The sequence below is a fragment of the Amia ocellicauda genome, chromosome 5 (assembly GCF_036373705.1).
Source record: "Amia ocellicauda isolate fAmiCal2 chromosome 5, fAmiCal2.hap1, whole genome shotgun sequence".
Classification (NCBI taxonomy): domain Eukaryota; kingdom Metazoa; phylum Chordata; class Actinopteri; order Amiiformes; family Amiidae; genus Amia; species Amia ocellicauda.
Genome location: NC_089854.1, coordinates 13502995 through 13528535, shown reverse-complemented (window position 1 = coordinate 13528535; position 25541 = coordinate 13502995). Strand labels below are relative to the sequence as shown.

Here is a 25541-nt window from a genome sequence, read left to right as displayed (position 1 = left end):
GCCCCAATGAGACTTGGAAGTAAGCCAATGGCTTTCCTTTGAACTGCCTCAAGTGCCATGAAATGCTTCTCCCGGAGCTTGGTGACTAAAGCTTGAGGGTCATGGCAACTCCCCCCACAACCCCCACCCCCCCCGCCTCCCTGCCTGGCCACTTGTACATGTCTGTATGACAGAGTGAAGCAGGAGGAAGTGTGTGTGCGCACTTTCCAATTTCCTGCCTACGTCACCCATTTTGACTCTGAGCCCAGGCACTGACCCTAAACACTTTCCCTGGGCAGTAGAGATGCTGTGAACTTTGATGGAATGTATTGAGGGAGGGGTGGGGTGCGTGTGTGTTGGGATGTGGTTGCAATTGCTGTGTTCCCATCACTTTTGTAAACAAGACCTCAAAGAGGCCTTGTCTTTTTTTTTAAAGAGGCATTTTCATCCACCAACAATGACCTGGACACTAAGCAACCAAGGACATACTAAGGCCAAGAGGAGGCCACACCTTCCCTCCAAGCAGCCTCTCTTTCATAAGCCATTCTTTGAATGGAGATATATTGAGAATGAGGTACTGCATTATAATTTTGGAATTTGTCTTTATTCTATCTTATTCCTGAGCACAACTGCACAGCTGTGTATTGTGTAGTACAGAGAACTGGAAATTGAATCTGAGGCCTAGACCTAAGGCACTGACTTAACAGTACCTGCAAAATGCACTTTACAAACTTGTACTCACTAGCCTTTTTAATTTATAAGTAGTAGAAAATGGCCTCTGACAATTAAATAATGCGTGACTGTGTACAAGTCCGTAATTTGTAAATTGCAGGTAGCTTTAGATTTAATGTGATTGAGGTGGATACATGATACATGCTGCAAGATCTAGGACAACAATCAAGTTAACATTTTAACCAAACAAAGAAGAGACATGCAGCCAGAAGGGAAACTTAGAACAAGAAACACCAATCACAATAATATTGGGGCCAATGCGGCAGAGACTCCAGCTCCCTTGATTGTCAGTGTACTAATGTAAAGCATAAATGCATAAATGCTGCTCATATTTTTTAGCAGTAATGGGGGTACTGTATTGGCTTGGTGGTTTCAAAACAACTATATATTGTGTGTATATATATATACACACTCACCTAAAGGATTATTAGGAACACCTGTTCAATTTCTCATGAATGCAATTATCTAACCAACCAATCACATTTCAGTTGCTTCAATGCATTTAGGGGTGTGGTCCTGGTCAAGACAATCTCCTGAACTCCAAACTGAATGTCTGAATGGGAAAGAAAGGTGATTTAAGCAATTTTGAGCGTGGCATGGTTGTTGGTGCCAGACGGGCTGGTCTGAGTATTTCACAATCTGCTCAGTTACTGGGATTTTCACGCACAACCATTTCTAGGGTTTACAAAGAATGGTGTGAAAAGGGAAAAACATCCAGTATGCGGTATATATATATATATATATACACACAATATCTCCATCCTTGATTTTACACCGCTGCAGGTTATGGTTTTTTTTCCCAAAATGAAAGATAGTAAACCAATTTGAACACCCCAGTGTTGGGGGAGGTCACACAGTGGCTTGGACAATGGCATTTCACAACACTAGCACAGATTGCTCCAGCTGAATGCAGTACAGAAGCACAACACAACATACTTTTAACCCTTAAAAGTGGTATTGTGCTCCACATGAAAGATCCTCTAGTGCCCTCTATCAATTAATCTTGTTCAAGCAAGATTATCGTTAGCGCTTATCACTATCAGAACCTTAAACATTGTCGTCTATGTCTCTGATTGTGTCCAGGAGAATGCACCAGTGTTAAGCAGTGTAATACTGAACATATAGTATTATTTATGCATTGATTGCACTCTTGTAAACTGCACTGGATGCAGTCATCTGCCAAAACAATAAATAATCATTAAAATTATATAATATCAGCTGTGGTGACTTGTGTAGGTTGATATATGCAGTGCTGCAGTGTCACAGTCCACACCCAAGCCTTTCAGAAGGCTGAATAAACGTAGTGCACTAATATTGGTCTTTAACAAATTAATCTTTAATATTTGTCCTTAATAAATATTAGTGAATCTGGAGAAGTTGATTTATTACAAAGGCCTTTGGAGATCCTTTTGAATGATTTATTATTGAAAAAGTTTCAAGAAATTTAAAATAGTGCAATAAGTCAATACTATCATATTCTTCCTTTAGATTAATCTGAAGCTGTGTTTGTTTAAGAACAGATCAAAAACGTTAGTGGCGTTATTAATATTACACCTGAGAAAGCAGAAAAGTAAGAGATTGAAGAGAAATATTTATTGGTTTCACCCTGGTGACATGACTTCTGAGCTGGGAGTTTGGATTAGTGTCAAGAGGTAGCAGAAGCCAGTATGATTATTTTGAGATAGAGGATGGTAGGAAGGGTAGAAATGGGGCCATGCTTCCATATAATTTGAATATTTTTTTATAGTGAAGCAGTGAGATTATTCCTTACGAGGGCCAATCTGTACCACCTACCTACAATGCCCATATGGGACATACAGTGAGGGAAAAAAGTATTTGATCCCCTGCTGATTTTGTATGTTTGCCCACTGACAAAGAAATGATCAGTCTATAATTTTAATGGTAGGTGTATTTTAACAGTGAGAGAGAGAATAACAACAAAAAAATCCAGAAAAACGCATTTCAAAAAAGTTATACATTGATTTGCATGTTAATGAGGGAAATAAGTATTTGACCCCTTCGACTTAGTACTTGGTGGCAAAACCCTTGTTGGCAATCACAGAGGTCAGACGTTTCTTGTAGTTGGACACCAGGATTGCACACATCTCAGGAGGGATTTTGTCCCACTCCTCTTTGCAGATCCTCTCCAAGTCATTAAGGTTTCGAGGCTGACGTTTTCTATGGGATTAAGGTCTGGAGACTGGCTAGGCCACTCCAGGACCTTAATGTTCTTCTTCTTGAGCCACTCCTTTGTTGCCTTGGCTGTGTGTTTTGGGTCATTGTCATGCTGGAATACCCATCCACGACCCATTTTCAATGCCCTGGCTGAGGGAAGGAGGTTCTCACCCAAGATTTGACGGTACATGGCCCCGTCCATCGTCCCTTTGATGCGGTGCAGTTGTCCTGTCCCCTTAGCAGAAAAACACCCCCAAAGCATAATGTTTCCACCTCCATGTTTGACGGTGGGGATGGTGTTCTTGGGGTCATTCCTCCTCCTCCAAACACAGCGAGTTGAGTTGATGCCAAAAAGCTCGATTTTGGTCTCATCTGACCACAACACTTTCACCCAGTTCTCCTCTGAATCATTCAGATGTTCATTGGCAAACTTCAGACGGGCCTGTACATGTGCTTTCTTGAGCAGGGGGACCTTGCGGGCGCTGCAGGATTTCAGTCCTTCACGGCGTAGTGTGTTACCAATTGTTTTCTTGGTGTCTATGGTCCCAGCTGCCTTGAGATCATTAACAAGATCCTCCCATGTAGTTCTGGGCTGATTCCTCATCGTTCTCATGATCATTGAATCTTCACGAGGTGAGATCTTGCATGGAGCCCCAGACCAAGGGAGACAGTTATTTTGTGTTTCTTCCATTTGCGAATAATCGGACCAACTGTTGTCACCTTCTCACCAAGCTGCTTGGCGATGGTCTTGTAGCCCATTCCAGCCTTGTGTAGGTCTTGTACAATCTTGTCCCTGACATCCTTGAACAGCTCTTTGGTCTTGGCCATGGTGGAGAGTTTGGAATCTGATTGATTGATTGCTTCTGTGGACAGGTGTCTTTTATACAGGTAACGAGCTGAGATTAGGAGCAGTCCCTTTAAGAGAGTGCTCCTAATCTCCGCTCGTTACCTGTATAAAAGACACCTGGGAGCCAGAAGTCTTGCTGATTGATACGGGATCAAATACTTATTTCCCTCATTAACATGCAAATCAATTTATAACTTTTTTGAAATGCGTTTTTCTTGATTTTTGTTGTTGTTATTCTGTCTCTCACTGTTAAAATACACCTACGATTAAAATTATAGACTGATCATTTCTTTTTCAGTGGGCAAACATACAAAATCAGCAGGGGATCAAATACGTTTTTCCCTCACTGTACATCTATGTATCTATATATCTATCTATACTTGTAATTAATAATCTGCTCGACTCAAGTTTATGGCACAGGTTTATCATTTTGAAACTCCCTAAACTGCTTTCATTGGGGACAGCTTGCTTTGGGGCTCCCCTTGTTAATGGTTTCCCCAGACTCTGATTGAGGGTCCGGGTTTGTCGTTCACTGAGGCCTTTTTTAGTTTCGGTTTTAAATACAGAAAGATGAAGCAAAGTGTTATTCAACTGAACAATTTTATTTCTGGACAGGCCAAGTTTGCCATTTTAAAAAGCAGAAAGAACAAGGTCAATGGTTTAGCGAATCAGGATCTGGTGCATATTATTACAATGCTAGTGCTGCATAAAATCAGAATAGACTTTTAATTCTACAGAGGAATGCAGGATCTAGACAGGTTTGAGCGCAGGTGGTGTGTTAATAATGTGTTGTGTGGAGTAGAGGGGTGTGAATTAGTGATGAATATATTTTGTCTTTTTTCTTATCTTTGCTTGTAAATAGTCAGCAGTATGTGGGGGTTTGGGGGGTGTGAGGTTTTTGGAGTGTTTCATCTTTGCATCTCTTGTTGAGTTGCTGGGTTAATATATGGTCGAAAAGTTATTTTCCAGAAGCAGTCAGATTCCCTCTTCATTTCAAACAGGTAATGCCATCTAGTTTTGTTTTGTTTTGTTGTTTTTGCAAAGTTTTCATTTTGCAGCAGATTTTTCTCCCATAAAACACAAGGATGTTTTCACTGTTTCTCGGTGATTGGAGACAAAAAATATTGTATTGTTAGATATGTCTAACCTGTGTATTTTTTCGGTGTCTATACTTTATGTATGGTAGTACTTAAAATAGAAACTTGTCAGTAAATATACGAATGTTGGCGTTTCCAATGCAGAATGAGACGTCACACCGGTAACTGTAAACTAAATTAGGATATTATTGTTTATTTATTTATTTCTCAGACACCCTTATCCAGGGCAACTTACAAAATATAAGCACAAGCCAAGTGCAAAAATACAGTGCAATTCAAAGCATAATACATTTTACAAATTCCAATTTACACAAGCATATACAATATATGAGGTCTTACATCCTGGATTGTAAAAGCTGAGTGCGGAGAAGATGTTAGGTCACAGTCAAGGGCCAAGGGAAAGGGAGCATAGGGGAAATCAAAATAATATTAGTACTAGTAACGCAAGTCAAATAGTGTGATAAAACGTTGTAAAGTGCTATATTACAGGAGAGTGAAGGACTAAATTACAAGTACTGTCTGTTCAAAAAGTTGCTTCTAGTTACAGTTACTATTTAATTTATCAGTAATGTAACTAGGGGGTTCTGATTTTCATGATTTGGGAGATTAAATCAGATTTTAACCCCCCAAATGCTTATTTCAGCATTCGGGTTAAACCTGAAAAGTCCTAGAATCAATGGAAATTTGTGCAAAAGCTTCAAACGCAAGAAAAGAATATAACCCGATTTCTGTCAGATTATTTCCTCTGTTTGGATCAAATCTTATCTGGTGGTTTGTTGGTTCAAACAATTCGGAATCTATTAATATGAAGTTGTACAATTACAAGTTCAACCTTTAGCCTAGTCAGGACAACTGAAGGCTCAAGCCTGTCCATGCTATGGAGGATTCTACGTTCATTTGCCTTTGCACATCTAAAGCCCATACATTTCCCCATTGTAATAAAAGCAAAGCTATAGAGCTAGGAACAATATTCTCATAGTACCATACCATACCATAAATATATAGGCGTCTCCAAAGGTGGGCTAAATGTTGCAATAGTTAAATAATAGAATAATCCATAGTAGGAGTCAAAGTCTTGGTTTGGTTCCAGTTGCCTATAACCAAGTTAGCATTGTTAAAATAATACCAAACTAGTGGGCTTACTAACAGTTTACACGTTGTTGATGTCTGGAGTTCAGTTTCTTCTTCTTCTGAATAATAATGTATTAGATATATTTGAAATATGTTGATATATTAATGTTGCTGGCACTCTTGTTTGCAGATAACCCAGGACAGCACAATTACCCCATCGTGTGGACAAGCATCATTTTGAAACCTTACAACAATTGCTACCATTATTATTACTATTACATTCAGTTCTGTTAAATTATAGCCTATCTATACATATGTTAATATATTAATATGCTATGATGTTGTATTTTACTGAATATCACTACAACACTGTATATAATTTCTACAGCAAAATTACCTGTTTAAATACCCGCTGAAAGAAAACGCTCCGCCAACTGCTCGACCCCCCAAACGCTCTAGACCTCGAGCTGGTGTCGATGGTGCTGACGTCACTAGAGCTGCGACGCGTATTTCCGGCGGAAGGGGAATTTTCCGGTAGTGTAACGCACGTGTTTATTTGTGTTAGAGCGGCGTAACTATTGGCGTGTTTTTAAATGTGTTTCCATGTAAATACTAATATATATCTATATATTTATTAACGTAAGTCATGTCTGCGAGGCATAAAGATATATCATATTTGAGCAGCGAGGGAGAATCGGACTCTGACAGAGAACCGCTGCCTTCTGCACAGCCACAACAACAAACCCATGCAGCACGTAAGTACACTAAGGGTCCAAGGGAAGACGTGTATTATTGTATCATTGTTATCGTTGTTGTTCTTTCTTAGTAGATGCCTTTATTCTGGACGATTTAAGTTTACATAAATATTTCATAGCTTTACAAACTGTTGTAGTTCAATACATAAAGAATAAAATAAGCATACATTAATAGTGCAATGCGCTAATAAGCGCATAATGTTTCTGTGCTGCTTGATAGTGATATGGTGTATTATAAGCAAAATGTTAAGCCACTCGAATTTGATGGATGTTTGAATTGAAGGTAAGAACCAACAGTTGACCAACTTGTATTTAACATGATTGTTAAATGCAAGTTAAGTTAGCCAGCAGAATAACTTGACGAATGAAGTCCGTTTGTGCATTAAATGAAGCAGCTTTACATTTCAGTCTCAAACTGATACGAGCTGTGTCAGGCATACAAGCTCTTAAAAGTAGTGGCTTATTTCAGACATCAGGTGTTACTGAGCAATAGTTCGTCGTCTCAATCACCGAACACAGAAATTGTTTTAATTTATTTTACACATTCATTGTACTCTGACACCTTTATCCAGGTGAAATTATCCTTGTAATGTTTGTCATTTGGTATATTGAGCAAACCTTTATATTTACATCAGTCTTTTATTATTATTATTATTATTATTATTATTATTATTATTATTATTGCCCACCTTTTGCTTTGGTCTGTAATCGTCCTAGGAAATAAACGACAAATACAAACGTTTAAGACTTTTATGACCTGATTTCACTGGCTGGCAACCTGTCTTTGCACAATAGATGGCGCACAAGCGAATTTGCTGGTATGCCTGATAGGAAGAGGGTGAGAATTCTCATTGCATTGATTTTTGTCCTCCTTCTGACATTGCAGACAGGATCACGAAATTTCAGTGTCCTGCGGATTTCATTTCTTCTCCCTACAAACCCTGTAGTGGTACGAGCTTGAAGAACTTGACCAACAGCAAAACAGAAGTATGGCTGATCAAAGCGCCAGCCAACTTCAACCCAGAGAGGTAAGATTATTGCAGTTGGCTTATTCCCTGCCCCGTTTGCTTTCCTACTTGTCACAGTGCACACAGGAGCTGGAGTCTTATAGAATTGGTTGATGGCAATAATTGTGTGTAGTATGTATGCAGGTAGTTTAACAGTCTTGTTAAATGCATGTGATGTTTTGTGATGATCATGTCTAATTGCTTTGTTTCCGTTTTTTTTTTTTGGCTCGATATTGTTTTTTTAAATGTATTTTATATTCTAAAGGTCATTGGCATTTTGCTAACCTTGTTGCATAGAAATGTTGCCCACATGTACGCATTTAAAACTACCTCCAGTTACTGAATGGTTCATGCCCAAATCAGCTATTCATCGTCTGCCTTCTACCAACCCATCCCATTGAACACACGGCACACACTTACTGATAGTGTTCAGTGTCGGCTTAACCTCGTGGAAATTCAGGCATCCAACACCTATCTACTTGAAAATCTTCATTAAATGGTCCCTGAACTAGTGTGGGGGTCTTAAGAACTGCCACGATAAGCTTTAGATGGGTGGGGGCATGTCCCATTTAAATTCTGCGATGTCCCATCTCCTGTGTCTGGTAATATCGTAGAGAAGTTTAAAAGGTAGGTTTACTCATGCGATGTTCGGGAGCGGGTTGCTTTCTCGGTGTCAATGCACTATAGTGTTCCCTTCAGTTGGCTTGGAGTCTGATCTGGAGTCTTTTGTTTTTCAGCTTTGCTGGCACCAAGATTCCCCTGATTGGCACTGAGACATTGAAACCGAAGAGCAGCGGTGGCACCCAGCAGGTGTACAACATCTTTAGCACCCCAAAAGAACAAAGGGATATGTGCTTGTTGACATCAAGTGGAGATTCAGGCAAGATTCTGTGCACCCCGGGGTTTGCAGGCATCATCAACATCTGTGAGACTTTTGGCGACTGTAACGCCAACCAGGCCCCCAAAGCTATACCAGCAAGCCCCCCTCCTCGAATCCCAGAAGGGCTGAAGCAGAGATTCCAACCGTTTGGCAGCGAAACCCCCTGCGGCACAGGCAGGAAGAGGTGTCGCGAGGACGATCCTGCTTCCTCGTCTGCATCAGCCAAGAGATTGAAAACTGAGCCACCTGGGTCCCCAGTCCTGCAGGAGCAGGGTGCCATTCGGAAGACTAAGAAGAAAAGAAAGAAAGAAAAACGGGCTGAACCGGAGGAGATGGAAGCAGACGTGGACCTAGCGGCAGCGCCTGAGGAGCCGGTTCTACATGAGATGACAACAGAAAGGAAGAAGAAAAAGAAGACAAAGAAAGAGAAGGACCAAGGGGGGACAGAACAGAGCCCTTGGGAAAAGACAGAGGAGGAGTCTGGAATGAAGGAAGAGGAAGTGGAGGTCAAGATCGAGCCACTGCAGTCTGGCTGGGGGGATGAAGAGGATGTGAGAAGGAAAAAGAAGAAGAAGAAAAATAATTTAAAACTGGAGAACTAACTTGCTTTATGAAAATGTAAAAACAATATGTGGTTCCCAGGACTAATGATCACCTCTTCCTCAGCAAGCATGTAACTAATGAGATAACGGGACACTCTCAGTGGTCAATACTTACTGTTCCCTCATCACAATTATTTGTTACCATGTAAAATTTGTAAGAAATATTTTGAATGTGCACCTTTTCCCTTTGTGATGTTCCAGTATATCTTTACCTGAGTTGTTTGGTACTTTTTTGATTAATTAAATGTTCGCTGAAATCAAATGCCTCAAACCTGCTATATTTATGTACAGAATTAAGTGTTATCTGCTGTGCAGGTTGGGCACATGTATGGCTGCAGTAGTACACAACACTCACCGGCAGGTAGTGCTATTACACTATAATGACTTTTCTAAGGGGGGCTGGTTATGAAACCCTCGTGTGTGTGCCGACATGACTTTGTTTTCTTTTCCATCCAGTTCTGCAGTGACGCATGGCCGTATGATCTAAAAGGAATTTTTTTTTCTCCCAACATCATTATCATACGCAGGCTGTAGGGTATAAAATATGCCTCCTACATAGCATAACCGAAATTGAGTTCAGCATGTTAAAATACAATCTTAATCAGTCCTTTATGTACCTGTATGCTAGCTTTTATTATACAGTATTTGGTAAGTTTATCTACAACGGAACCAGTATAAAGGTTGCATGAACCTAATCGTATACCGTATTATTTAAAGTTGATTCTGCAAATGTCCCTTCTAAATAAAATGCATTATTTTTAATAATAAACCACATACACGTTTCGGTGCATTGTGTATATATATATTGCATTCTTCTGTTGGCTGTTTTTTGTCTATTCTGTGTGCATCTCATAAATGCAAACGGAACAATTATAAAAAAACATTGGAGAATGCCAGGCAACGAGTCCCATTGCTTGACACACACGACACATGCGTTAATGTATCGGCTCTTCTCTCTCTTTCAATCAGCTCGATTAGCGTGCGTCCAAATAAAATAGAAGATAGACTTTTCTTATAGACTATTATTAATAATCAGTAACGTTTGTATACAGCTATTTTTTTCGTAAATCGGTAGCTAGTTGTGTTTGAGTCCTGCTTCTCTTAGAATAATGAATGAATACAAACATGAATTTTGATGAAGACAATAATCTGATCACAATGATGCAGGAGCTTTTAGAAAGTCCATAACTGGAGCATTCTAAATTCCGAGACAATCTCGAATGCCATTACTACTACAGCAGCTCTCTCTCTCTCTCTCTCTCTCTCTCTCTCTCTCTCTCTCTCTCTCTCTCTCTCTCTCTCTCTCTCTCTCCCTCTCTCCTGATGGTTTTTTCTGTTCAGTCCTCGCTTCAGCTGGCCTGCGGCACGGAGGGGTTTCCATGGCAACGCAGACCTGCTGAGACCCCCAAGCCTCCGTGAGCTGGAGATGCAAAACGTATTCATCCGTTACAAAGGCGAACCTGCATTTTGGAAGGACGACTTTAAAAAACAAAAAAATCTGCATTTCCCCTATTTTCTGCTTGCAACATTAAAATGCATCATGCTTTCTCGGGGATTAGTTATACTGGTGCGCTACATTTTATTTTGAATAATGCGACGTGGGTTGGATTTGGGAAGATGTGCAATTTTTTTACATATATATTTGACGTGTGTGTGTGTGTAGGCTATGTATAGAGGCTATGGAAAATTAAATAAGTTATTAAAACGCTGTTACTGCAGAGTAGGTGTCGTGCTTGGAAATGTAATGTTTCAAGCCCCTAGATTTAATTTTGAAGATTATTCTAAGACCTAACTAGGCCATTATAACACAAACACTAAAAGTCTGTCAGAATCAGAGTAGAATTCAGTAATTTAAAATAATAATCATACATCTGTACTATTGTGTATTTAAACCTGTACTAAAACATATTTGCTAGATTATGTCCTTGTTTAAACAGAGCAGTATCAAGGGCAATGCGGGTTTTCATTGTATTACACTGCTCTTATTACATTTTCCTTGCGGGTTGTTTTAATAACATGTTTTCATCTAATTTCTAAATGCGGGAATGGGTAATGCTTGTCTGCGATTTATTGAGGAGTTATCCTTGTGTTGTCATTTTACTATATACATCACAGTATACTTTATTCTGTCATTTGCCTTCCCCCTTTTGCAAGGAAAAAGTTTAAGTATAGACTATACTCTCACATGGATTCAAGGGTGTTTTTACATTATCTAACCATTCATAGTATATGGGACAACACATTTTTGTAATATAAAAGCAACAATGCGTTTTTATCATTTTCTCTTATTAATAAGCCTTAGTGTTCCTTTTAGTCACAATTGTTTGTAACGATGTGAATATTAGGCCTAGGATTTGTAATTAAACTATAAAGTTTGTAGTCAAAATATGACTGTTAATATTAGACAAATAAACAGTTAGATGATAAATATAAATATTAGACGTATTTATTGGCATATCTAATCTCAAATCAGTCTGAAAAGAGAAACTGGTCTCTCTGGCAACATGATTCAATGAATGAATCCCTCTTGGAATAATTAGAAAGAGGTCTCTTTGAGTGAATATATCATTTGAACTTCAGCAAAAATAAAATAAAGGATTTCCCGATTCCAATAACTGTTACACACACACACACACACACACACACACACACTATATATATATATATATATATATATATTGTACAAGATTGTACAATAATATATCACTTACTGAATCAATACATTTTTAATATGCTGTTTTAAATATAAACCTTTCTAATTAACGTATTTGATCCAATAGGGGGGTGTCCAGTTATGAAAGAGAGAATGCAATCCAAATGATTCTTGGTTTTTGTTTTGTCTTTGTATTACCTCCATTTTATAAAAATATCTATAATTTTTTCTCTAAACGTTAATATCCAGCTTAAAAACTGTCATTATAATAAGAATGATGATATTGTTGTTTATAATAATAATAATAATAATAATAATAATAATAATAATCATAATACATTTTTCTCTATTTAAAACCAACGTGTTGATATTCTTCAAAATGCATGACTATTTGTTTAAAAAAAAAATTACAACAGGGTACCGTTTACTTCTCACACAGAATCATCATTTACCAGAATTTTCTTTAAGAGGCATCTGGGAGTTCTTCTTTTTCCAAAAAATGATAAATACTGTATTTGGCTGAGGGGTTTCTTTTTTTGTGTGTGTTGTTTAATTAAAAAAGAATGACCAAGGTCGAACTTTGGTCTGTGCTGCAAGACAAGACCTCCAGTGTCTATTCTGGGACATTAGTGCACACGTGTGGGACATTTAGTTTCACAGATTAATTATTTTTAAAGGCATTTGTCAACTGCTACTGAGAAGATGGTGGGATCTTAGTGTTTGAGGCATGTGTACAGGCAGCTTCTGCAAAGGAAAAACACCCGCCGCGCTTCAAAGCAGCAGAGCGCGGTGATATGAATAGTTAATCGGCCAATTCCATTAAAACCGAGAGAGAAATCGAGGGTTTGGTGTGGAAACGACGAGGGACTGAGAGACTGCAAGCACTGCAGTGAGGGGCTCCTAATGGCTGCGCACTGCTTCCAGCTCCTTGCTCAGGGGAATCTGTGTGGATTTTATTTCCCACCCCACATTTTTTTGTATTACCTCTTTCTGAAAGACACTTTTAATTAACTATAAATCAGGAAGCAAATCGTGGATGTGCGTAATTATTGATGCATGCGTAAATGTATGTGGTGTTGTAAATAATATGAATAATACGAATTCAGTGTTAATAGTTTAATTGGAGCAAAGGCTTTATGTGCTGCACTCCTCTTGGGGGGAGGTTTTCCCAAACTGCTTCGGTATAGTATTCCTGTGCTACCACACGCATGGTGATATAACAGTTGTAGTAGATTGGGAATGTGCCCCCTTCCCTAACCCTCAGTGGCAATATAGATATCCTTGCCAGTCCTCCCGTGTGCCCATCTGTCAACAGATTAGAGGGCATCGCATGTCTTACCTCCAGGGCTGTCATAACGCAGAGAGAGAGAGAGAGAGAGAGAGAGAGAGAGAGAGAGAGAGAGAGAGAGAGAGAGAACGAAAAAAATAAAACGATTATAAAAATAATAATAGTAGTAGTAATAATAATAATAATAATAATAATAATAATAATAATAATAATTGTTTCTTGTGAGTAACTATAGTTTACATGTTTATACTATATGTATAGGCTATATTAATATATATTTACCGTTCAAAATGCACAACCGTTGTTGTGTGCACGTTTTAAAATACAAATGCATTGAGTTTAGTTAAATTCAAGTGTAAATTATTATGGTCATTGGGGTTTTCTTTTTTCACATTTGTCGAAAGACTGTTAAAAACAGCAGGCCACCCTGACAGTCTTCAGATTGGAAAGGATTTGCCAGATATTCATGAACAGTTCCGGAATTTCCTTTGTTTGAAAAGGATATCGCACTGTTAATATTGGCAGACTAGAGAATTATGAAAGAAATTATAAATGAACGATACAATTAGAATCAATTGTTATACACACACACACACTTCTATTCCAACGAATATATTTATCCTTTCTTTTGTAGTGGATGAAAGCTTGTGGCTTTACAATAAATAAAACGTATCACTGAAGGACATCTGGACTGAACTAATAAGACAGTTTGTGAGGATTGGCTGCGACTTTATGGACAGGCACAATAGTATATGTAAATTTTTCTTTAAGGTTATTATACATTATACATATAGTTTTCCCTATGAGTTAAAAATAAATAATGAAACAAAATCGCTGATTTGACGACTCAGTGGCACACTATGCTGTGACACTAGTAGTGGTGACCCACTCGGTGCATTCCAAGAATGATGTATGTACATTTTCTCTAATGTATTTGTTTCTATTGTGTTTATCTTTCTTTTCCTTCTTCTTCACTAATGCACTAACCCTTGCATTGGACCCCTGTTTATTGGAGCTGTAATATAGGTTTGCTAAGAAACAGTAAACCGAGAATTAATGGCTCAGCCTTGTTAATCTGGGTTATATAAAAATGATTTGGATTATTTTATGCAGTGCCATAAATGGGTCTGGAAAGCACTGGCGCTAGCTTCAGATTTCGTTTTTTTAAAGTAGAGCGATCATGATAAATCTTGTCGTTTAACACTATATGTTGTACTTGTATATATGCGTTTTAATGCATTGAGTAGTGTTTTACTCACTTTGAAATACGACAAAATGCTGGAAAATATTACGTATCATCTAATTCGGATTGTTACTAATATGTTCCTGTAATTTATATTCCAGGCATATCATATTATTATTATTATTATTATTATTATTATTATTATTATTATTATTATTATTATTATTAAATTGTTGTTGCTCAATATCAGGTTCATGGATACCTACCAACCCTCAGATAATGTTTGCAGTATGTAGCCTATATAATATGTGTGAATATTTTTTCCAGCTCTCTGGGCCCTATTGCCAGCAGCCTGCACCAGCCAATTTTCCTTCTATCAATTAATTTCGAGCAATAACTGCTTGCAATAGTTTGCAATTGAAAAAAACAAACCATAGATAAGACAGCACTGTCCGGTACAAGACAAGCCTGTGGGATTTTTTAGGTATATATAGAGAAAAATGACATGACACTGTCAGTGGGTGATTTTATTTATCGTTTTCCTTGTTCTTGAACTCGGGAAAGCTCTTTCTCAGGAAAGACGCACCTCTGTCTTCTGCTTTGATACATCCTCCACAGGGTCTGTGTGCTCGAGTGGCAAGGCACTGATCCTTCCCCACCTCCGGTCGTCAATCACAGTCGCCTCGGCGCTCTCTGTGGATTTTAGCCGTCTCCTCCAGAGAACTGCCTCTCTTGTCCCTTTGTGGCAGAGTTCTCGTCTCCTGTCTTTAAAAAGAGCAGAGGGAGAAAAGGGGGATTGCACATCCTGTCAAATACCGTATTCCCCTATCAGTGAGACCCAAGGGAAGATTGTTTTGATTGTGATCGCTTTGTGTGCAGAAAGCTTCTTCCACACACTCTGAAGTTGAGGTCTCTGAGGTTCACTGTGAAGGTCTGGCTATGTCATCACTGTTTTACAAAGTGTTTCTCTCATACAGATCAGTCCACTAAAATGGCAATCATCTGATTTTTCATAAGCTGGTTGACACATGGCCTAGTTCCCAATGATTTCCTTGAGCTTTTTTGCAGAAATAGATTGAAATGGAAGGAAGCGGTCTCTTAAAAGGGACGTAGTCCGAATACAACGTGTTTAAATGTTTTTTCTGGAAGCAGACATACATTGGATGGGATGGGGGTCAACGTCATACTGTTCTCGCTGACCACTAGTAGGACATGAGACGAGAGAAGCTGGACTGTTGTAGATCGACAAGGCCTACCAGCCTTTCTCCTTGTTGGCTGCACGACCTCAACATGGGGCCGACTCATTTCATCACACCCAATTAAATCCCACGTAGCGAATCCGTTAATTAGTCAAAGCAGCACCAAATCTCCCGAGACCACATCATCAAAGAATCTGGGAAAGAATGTAGCCGGCATAGACATACATGCCTGCTGTGAGTACGTTGGGATTGTCTCTCTTTCTCTCTTTTAATTTTTTTAAACCCAGCTTCTGATCAAGAGCAGAGAAATTCTCAAGACGAGCCTGTCTGGCATGCTGTGAAGTGCTTGTTGGTGATTAATATCTCGGTAAGGAATCGAACAGTAGAAGGATAAACGTCACAAATGGAATATCTGGTATCTTAGGGCTCTCCCTTTGTGGCACTTTTGGATTACTTATATGGCTCGTTTCACAGACCTCGGTTAGCATTAGTCAAGGATTACTCGATTTAAAATAACATTGGCAAGTCCATAGCCTGTGCTAATTTGAGTCTCTGAAACGGTTTTATATTTATTCACACACACACACACACACACACACACACACACACACACACACACTTATTAACTATTATCAGGGTATCGTTTTCACAAAAGTCTATTGACTAAGTTTGAACTTTCTCATCCTTGCCTTAACCCATGGCCTTGGCACTATGCAGTTCCATTTGCCCAAGTGTGATGTTTCTTCTGCGTGTACGTTTGTCTGTTGCAATACAATGCAGAAGGCCAAGCAACTAGATGTGGTCGTGTTTGAGCCTGATCCTTTTTGTGCCTGGTGCTGATTTTCATTTGCATTATCTTGATGTGAAAGCTGCTCATTTTGATTGACAGTAAGGGCATTCTCCATGTTTTTTTCCTAGTAAGTATCCTGGAACGTATATAATGAGCTATACAATGCAGGCTTTTGTCATCTCTGCGCCTAGCAAGGCTTGTAAGATTCTATGTATTATGTATGTATACATTTATTTATGTATTTATTATTGCTGCTGTTACTATTGTGACCTTGTGTCTAGTGTATGGTAGTTTGAATACTCATAACAAATTAAAATAAAAAAAACTTTAATGAAATGCGGTTTGCTTTTATATTTTAGAAAATCAATTTATTAAAGCATGTGCTATATAACGAAAAATAAACAAACAAAAGAAACATCACCTGCAAAGTTGCAGAACACATTTGATATACCATAAAATTGATAAAGAAATCACTGTAAACTGTACAGTGCTTTTAAAAATTCAGTTCTTGCATTGCAATTCATATCATATTTATATTCGTTTACATACATGTTAAACCTTTTAAACATTCATTCCATTGTATATTTGGTCAAAGAAGAAGAAAACGAAACATACTGAGACGTAAATTTTCTTTAACTTTCAAAACAAACATTTTCTTTTTAAATTTAAGAAATATGGCAAATCATTCTTATTCAAAGTAATGAAAAGTAATTTATCCATAATCTATAATGATCATTAAAAATGTTTACAAAACCCTATTACAATCAAAATCGTATTTGTTGAAATTGACTAGAAAAATTTAAATAAATACATAAATACATAAATACATAAATAAATAAATAAACAAAAATAAATAAATAAATAAATAAATAAATAAATAAATTTCATTCAGAATGAACATTCCAAATTTTGACATTGCGTTTTTTATGTATTTATGTATTTTCCTCATGGGGATATTTCTGCCTTCAGTCCTGAAAAAGAGCAGATAAGAGTTCTTGTACAGTGAGGATCGAATAATTCGCTCTTCTCTTCCAGAGTTAGGGGTTTTGATACTGTCCTTGCAGCTTCTGAGCGCCTCATCCGCGGTCTCTTCTGTCTCAACTCCTTCTCGCTTCAGGGAATTCAGAAATTCGGGACAACCAAGGGACGGCAAAGATATCTGAGATGTTTTTAACACATCGCTGTTGCTTAAGTTTAATAGAATCAAGACCTTTCTGCATTTTGGCTGAGGGTGGGGAATTTTGAAATTTAGGCAAAACATGCAATCACAAATAAATACATAAATACAGCCTCGAAAATGTGCTGCTTTCAGAGCTCCTATGTTCTACTAATCAAGGATGAAAAAAAAAAAAAAAACTTTTAAGGCCTTTTTCCTGCACAACACATACAAAGTTTATGGCCCTGTTTGTAAATAGAGCTCAATCTCATTTCTCTGTATTCTCAATAATTTGTAAGGTTCTCTTTGAACAGGCCAGTTTACTATAATGGTAAAAGTAAGGTTTCAAAATACAGGGCTTAATTCCTGGATGCATACAGAGGAGTCCGTTCAGACTGGCACCAATTAAATTATTTTGGTCACTCATTGGTTAATCCTGAAACTAATCAGAAAATGCCAGTGGGAGAATATGATATGAATATACTAAGAAAATGTTTATTTTTTATGTTTTTAGCATAGTTTAAAATACCCATTTAAGACTGGTATCTATTCGTGTTCGGTATCCAATTCATAATGTTTGGGGATGATGAAAAATCCTCTTGCAGACGGCAGCAGAAGATTAGACTTTTATTCTTCTTCTCATTGAGTGACTTCATTCACTTTCCAATTAGTTTCGTTATCTGGGACTTTGAAAACAGAGCACTGTAATCTGCAAGGGTTTTTGGGTGTCATAAACCTGGACTTCAAAGATACATATTAATAAACCCTTCTGTATTGCCCCTGTATATCTGTTGACATTTGATATTTGTGTTACAAAGCATCCAGTTATAAGTGCATTGAATAGCTTTTGAAGCCTTAATTAATGACATTGGAACTAGCAGCATCACCTAAATATTTTAATGTATTTGCTTGGGATTATCATTTGAATTAGCTGGTTTGGCCCTGATTATGTTTCTTTTTGTTCCTTACCATGACCAGTGCATTTCAACCTGCACCCCATTCCAGGGTAGGGAGTTACTTTCTTTAAAACTGCTATATAATTTTGAGGATTGAACAATCTGCCTTTAACATAACATTTGGATGAATATGATGAGGGAAAACCGGATTGATCAGACAGTATTTTGGGAGATAACTAGAATAGATATTTGGACCTTAAGGTTAACTGGGCCCTGATCTGCATCTTCAGTTTTTAACTCACCAGTCGCATGCACTAGTTTGAATAAATTGGGGAGATGTGCATTTTGAGTAGTTCAATAAAACAACAGAGAATGAAAGTCAAAAGTTTTACTGATTTACAGATGTAACGATTGGAGTTCCCGAAATCTTATGTAAACAGAATAATTTTCAAATTGAATCTACATTTGCGAAAGCAAGTCAGAGGATTTTGTTTTACTCCTATTTTATCTGCCATACTTTTTTATAGATCGATATCTATGAACCTCTATGTTAAATTCATTTCCTCCCACCACAAGTTCATTTTTTTCAATTAAATGATAATAATCTGATGTGCAGGCTAGTTCAGAATTAAGTGTCAGATTTCCAGTTACGAGGAAAAATCTTGCCCACGTAATGACGCCTTATGCAAAATGAAAATTAGGAGAACAATATCTACACCAGCTTTCAATTAGGAACGAGCCCCTCTCTGATGGTAAGGAGGATTAGACACTTGTGTATTTTTCCGATTAAAAACATCTGCTGTTTGTTCTGGCGCCAAGCAGAAAGCCCCACTGATGACCTGGGCAACAGAAAGCTGGGGCAGGCGAGATTACTGCACATTTATAAAAGCAGCTTCATCAGCCAACTTAGAAATATGGAGAGCGGAGACAGAAGGGGGCACATGAGGGTTTTGTTAATGTAGTGCAATGCGCTTTTATCAAGGCCAACTTACTACTGGTATGCAAAGTACACTGCAAGGTTTAGCAATGGTTATAGGATGGTGGCAATTCTGGAGAAAATGAAATGGCCTCATTTAGTTTTTCATGCATTTATGCATTTTGCAGTCAGGAGTCAGGAGAGATACTGTACCCAAATAGCATAACATTTGATGTCACCTCTGGGACTCCAGGTTCAAATGTGCTTTCATGTAATGGCCCATTCAAGGGCAATCAAAATTATGCCCTTGAGTATCATTGGAGATACCTGAGATTTTCCTTTTGATACACCCTCACGAAGCAGGAGGAAGACATTTTGTTTGAGGTCTCACAGTGCTTGAATGCTTAAACTGCACTGGCTATATATAAGTTAAGATCTAGGCCACTGGGAAAATCTTTTTCAGCTCCTGAAAAGGGTGGAGCTGTGACAGAAGTTGAAGAAGATGCTGTTTTTTTGCTGCGGTTTCAGACACAAACGAAAATGCTCGCTGTCTGAACAAATGGGGCCCAGGCTCCCTAAGGCCCAGCCTGCATTCCATACCATCACCTCCACACGTCCCCTTGTCCTAAATAAAAGGAGCCCAGCTCTGTGGAGAGTTGGATTCGGTCAGGGGAACAGCTGGTACTAAACTAATGATGCTTTCAGTTCAAGGACCTCAAAAGAGAAATAGAGCGAAGAAAAAAACAACAATTGGAACACGTTTCCAGTAGAAAAGGTGTATAACTAGCATGATTAAATGAATTGGAAGCTCTGGTGTGAAGCTTTCCAAAGCCCTGCTGCCACATGATCGAAACGGTGGAGAAATAATTGGTGGGGAGAGGGGTAGAAGCTACCCGGTAAAGGACAGGATGTCAAACTTGGGTTCCTTTGAGGGAGGAAGGGGGTGGGCAGCAGTTGGTACAGTGTTTTCTTGATTTTGTTCCAACCCAAGTCTCAGCTACTAATGACGCAATTCATTGGATGCGTTTCACACTTCACACTTCTCTCTGGGCTCCTAAAAGATCTGTGGGCGCTATAGTTTGACGACAAAGTTTAAGCCACTGTTTCCGATCCCATGTGCTGTGGCATAATGATGTGCCAGCCTTAGGCATCAACAGGTGTGGCACTTTAGAAAAATACAGAAATAAACAAGAGTAAATACCTTATCTATCTATCGTAAACCTCAAAATCCTCACTTCGTAGAGGGAATCTAAATTCTGAACTATGATACCGCATTACAGACTTTACATATTAGTATTCCATCGGTAGTTTACCCACCCCCATTTTAGGCCCAGGCCAACAGCCCAACCCGAACCCTTGCAAAAATTCAAGTTAGACGCATACAAAACTACTTCCAATTTACTTAACATAAAAGTAACCCTAACAAAAGACTCTAGGTCAGGTCAATATATAAACATAATTATAACATTTGTCTTAATTCAAATGCAAATGTTGCCTAAATTACTCAAAATATAATGGGGTGGGCAGGCAGGAGGGATTGGTGTGCTGCTCAAATGTTTATGTTGAGTAGGTGTGTCTCACACATGATAGGTTTGGGAAACACTTGTTTAATCTATCAACAATAAAATAGTATTTCAGTTGCACCCCTGTAGTAAACTGTACTGGCAACTGTATTTGGATTTTCTTAAATAGCCCCACACTATCTAGTGTGAGCTTCTTAACCCGATTGAACAGGATTACTGCCTGAAATCTATACAGGTAATACAATGTATTCAAATGAAGACTAATCAAGAACCTCGAAAACTTAATCTAACACTGGAGGGGCAAAATAGTGAGGAAGTTTTGTACTGATACACAGATTTATTTCCTGGGAAGGTATCATGTGTAAGTTAGTTTATGTCATCCCCCATTGACTCTGCATGGCTCTTCTGTTTTCCCATAAAATGGGTGTAGATTTGAAGACTCTCTTGATTCTAGAAGATACTTCTTGACACTTGTAGTTGGTTAATGGAACTAATAACCAAGTGTATATCAATTCCCAAAGGTGTTCCTGTAACATGGACTGTTGAGGTCTGTGGCCCAATCAAGCAATATGACAAGTAGGTGGGACCATTGAGCTGAATGACCTCTTTCCTCTATGCTCCCAATGGAGAATCTTCACAATCAGTTAGGTGCATTTGTGCTCAGAAGGTTAGTGAATGAAAATGGTGCTCATGATATGGTTGTAATCAATGGGTTTTTTGCTTTGGTAAATACACATCAGCTTTTCTTTTGGAAACCTGTTTTTTTGTTGACACATTTATATAGCAAACTGAAACTATATCAATTATGTGGCCCAATTCTCTAAACATGTTCCTGAATTGTGTTATTTTAATCGGCATATTGATGTATCAGTGGCCATGCAATTTTTTCATATCATCAATTTTATGGAGACAGACAGTAGGTTTATTGTTAATGTAACATTTGTTAAAATGTGTCCAATATGGATGAAGAAAGCCCCATTTACAACCCTTAAAGTGCAGCTCTAAGCATGACACCAAGGCTTGTTTATAACCTGCAAAACATTCTCTGTTCCCTTGATATAAGAAATTATAGGACTTACCTTTGGATAGCAAATATACCAGTATTTTGTGAAATCAAGGTCATACTTTGATATAAAGGTCTTATGACTACTCAATCTGAGAACATTGTATACAATCATTTATATGGTGCTAGTTTATTTGTAAATATGAAAATCCCGTGGGTCACATTTATTTAATGTCTAGATTTAGAAAGTTTTGGTATTTATTGCTATAATATTTAATAGTATTTCATAGCATATATCTTCAGCTTCTCCGAGATTAGTTAAGTAGTCAACTTAAATGATACTAGTATGTTTTACACACATAATTAATTGAAAAAGGTGAACTCACCGTTGACTCTCCTTTAACTCTCTCCGAGTTAAATTAATTAGTCATGCATATTCTCTCTATAGAGACTGTTTAATGCAACACATACAAAAAAATCTACTTTATAAGATAAAATGTTCATAATTGAACAGGATATGAGAAAATATGCAAAACTAAATACAAAAGTAGAAGACTGAGACCAAAGCAATGCTATTTGAATTTCCCTGACTAGGTAGTTAGTGACCGTGTCTATAACTGAACTTCACTGGTTAAACCATATGATTTATTTTGATGTATGTATAACTCCTATTTATACAATCTATTTTTATCCTTCCACCATCAAAAAGTAATTTTATAATTTAATTTACACTTATACTTATCACTTATTACCCATAACCTATTTGAACATCATATTATCACAATTAACCAATACACCAATTAAACATATATTCAAGGCATTGCAGGAAATAGAAATACAAATAAAGAAGAATAAGCAGTGTCCAGGGTGTCATATATCTCTAAAGATGTGAAGCAATTTTGGTTTTCAGCAAAACTCCTGTAAGTCCTTCCTTCCTTTAATTTGGAAAGCATTGTGATTTTTTAATACCATATATATACTATACAGTCACCACCTCCAAAATAATTGGAACCCTTGATAATGATGAACAAAAAAAGCTGTATACAATAACACAGGTAATGAGCTATATTTGGAATCGGGTGCTATGGGCCAGATGAGCTGGCTATGCACACCAGTGGTGGGTTTGGCGTTGAAAGAACTGTAAACTATGGTTGTGGATCTTTGGTGTTATTGGTCTGTTTTGTTTCCACTAGGCCTGGGGCCCTTGTAAAGGTCAATGGTATCATGAACTCATGATATTTTAGCCAAAAACCTGGTTGCTTCTGCCAGGAGCCTACAAATTGACTACAAAATCTACATTTTTTAATGGCCATCTCAGTCTCCAGACCAAACCTGTGTTTGAATTGAAGAGGACGGTCCATAAATGCAGACCAAGGATCTGGAAAGGTTCTGTATGGAGGAATGGTCTCAGATCCCTTACAATGTGTTCTCCGATCTCAAAATGATAGAAAAAGGCCCCGTGCCATTATCCTTGTAAGGGGACAGTGAACAAAGTACTGAAAACAAGGGTGCCAATAATTGTGACACTTTTTTGGGAGGGGAGGAATAACTGTATAATTTGAGATGTTATTTTAGTTGATTCCCTTGAATCATTAATAAAGTTCAATATAGTTCACGTTGGAAAATTACAATATAGCTCATTACCTGTGTTTTTTGCTCATCTTTATCAAGGGTGCCAATCATTTTGGAGATGGCAGTATATATTTCTCAAAGTGGGAAATGCTTATACCCTTTGTTGTCTTGTCATTGAAAGTAAAACAAAAATCCTGATTGGATTAAACCCAATGCAGAACACTGCAGTAGAGCAGTGAATATAAATTGAAAGTGAATCCCTCACTTTGATGTGAGGTATGAAGCAAAACATTTTGCTGTTTTTTTTTCTATGTCTACAGAAATATGTCAAATTGCTGGAGAAACCAGCAAAGATATCTTAAATAAAATTAAAAAAACATTGCACAGCATAACATTTGATAACCCAGTCCTAATTGCATCATAAACCTTTACTTACTTTATCATGGACGCCTTCAGAATCAACCACAGAACAAGCACCTATTTTGTAAAAATGGAAACCTGGTATGTGGGACTTTTGCTTTGTAGTTCAGAAAGGTTTAGATCATCAAAGTGTAGCTACCAGCTTATGTTAAATCAGAGGCCAACAAGTTTAAATGTTTCGAGGCTAAATAATAAAATGATATTCAAGATAATTAGAATAATATGTCCTCTGTAGTAACAGTACCAAATAAAACGTTTTTGCAAGAATGCAAACAATTATTTTTTCTATTTCCGTTTCCCTTTAGCATTTCCCTATGGAGAGAATATTAGTTGTTGAAATATCATATCAATGTGAAATGTGTTTTGTGTATGCTACACCTGAACCATAACTATCAAGGGAGAGATGCAAACTGGGAAGAAAACAAAAATAATCCATACGTCATACACATTTGACATGAGAGTTTGCCTTGACAGCTTTGACAGGCCAAATAAGGTATTTAATGCCAAATATGAGCAGGTTTTGAACCGGGTGACACAGGATACAGAATAGATTGGAAAGCTATGCCCAACCCATTTGGTGTGTGGTCTCTGTTACTGTGGCTGGATTTGGCACAGGGTAAGTAGGAAAATGGTTGCATTTCATCAAAAGCAGACACGACCAACATGCGACTGACCGCTTGCGACATGGAGACAGTGTGTTAATGTTGGTCTTGTACAATTGTATGTTGTCAATGGAATACATAACATGGTGCGAGGGAAAGGGGGGAGGGAGGCGGGGGAGGAGTTTGGATTATGGACGATCATCTGACTTGAATCAAACAATAGCCATCAGCTAATATCAGCAGGTTCCATTTCAAAATGGACGCCTCACCTTCTTAGCTTTGTGAACACACCATCTCCCACTCAATGTCATACAAACACACACACACACGCACGTTCACGCAGTTTCTCTTTCACACACACACAGACACACACACACATACAATTCTGGACCCCTAAACCCCCTCCCTCCCTCCCTCCCCCTTCCCTTCCCAAGCAAATGGTGTCAGGCACAAACTTGTGAGGTGTTACTTGGATGAAGGCAAAGTGTGGTGAGAGTGGAGAATAAAACAACAGAAGACAGGTGATGCTAAAATGAACATTTATAATGACTTTTTGTCGCCGCTGTTGTTGTTTTTGAAAAATAATAGTTATAATAATAATAATAAAAAAAAATATTTAATATATATTAGCACTAAAATGCCGACTTCACTGGTAATCCACACGTCAAAAAACACAACTTACTTTTACAGACACAATGCTACAGTAACATTTAAATATTCATTACTCTTTAAGTCAAGTTAATGAATGGTGCCCAAAATAATAATAATAATAATAAAACAAAGAAACAAACAAAAAAAAACAAAAAGCAATAATTCACCTTTCCAGTCATTCCCTTTTTGTATTTTTGTTGTTGTTGTTTATTAATAGTATATAATATGTTAAAATAAATAGCTCATGAAAGAAGCAACCAAAACAAATGAGGCCAGCAGCATAAAGAGTCTGTCTGTGGAACTTGGCACTAATTGGAAAAATGGAGCAACCCTTCTGTTTGAACTATTCTGACCTTTTCAGCATCTGAACTATATCTGCCTTGTCTTATAAGACATATTTGGCATTTCTAACTCCCTTGCTTTGTGTGCTTCTAGCATCCTGAAACATGACTTAAAACACATAAAAACACCTGTTCTATGTTTTTTTAACCTTTTTTATTTTTATTTTTTCAGCTGTGGTCCTTCTGGTAATAAAGTCAGCCAT

The 25541-nt window shown here is 37.8% G+C and overlaps 1 protein-coding gene across 1 annotated transcript; it reads left to right on the top strand.

Annotated features, from left to right (window-relative positions):
* Nucleotides 1-6421: 6421 nt before the first annotated feature.
* Nucleotides 6422-9407, top strand: LOC136749526 (DNA-directed RNA polymerase I subunit RPA34). The gene is made up of 3 exons (XM_066703924.1): nt 6422-6656; nt 7543-7684; nt 8401-9407. Exons 1-3 carry the CDS (start codon nt 6548-6550, stop codon nt 9143-9145), a joined length of 996 nt encoding a protein of 331 aa, XP_066560021.1. The 5' UTR covers nt 6422-6547; the 3' UTR covers nt 9146-9407.
* Nucleotides 9408-25541: the final 16134 nt, after the last annotated feature.

Bases quoted from the DNA above. Each gene is read 5' to 3' on its own strand.
- LOC136749526 (XM_066703924.1), top strand. From the start codon at position 6,548: ATGTCTGCGAGGCATAAAGATATATCATATTTGAGCAGCGAGGGAGAA. The intron at 6,657-7,542 runs GTAAGTACACTA...CTGACATTGCAG, and splicing joins ACAACAAACCCATGCAGCAC to ACAGGATCACGAAATTTCAG. The intron at 7,685-8,400 runs GTAAGATTATTG...TTTGTTTTTCAG, and splicing joins GCCAACTTCAACCCAGAGAG to CTTTGCTGGCACCAAGATTC.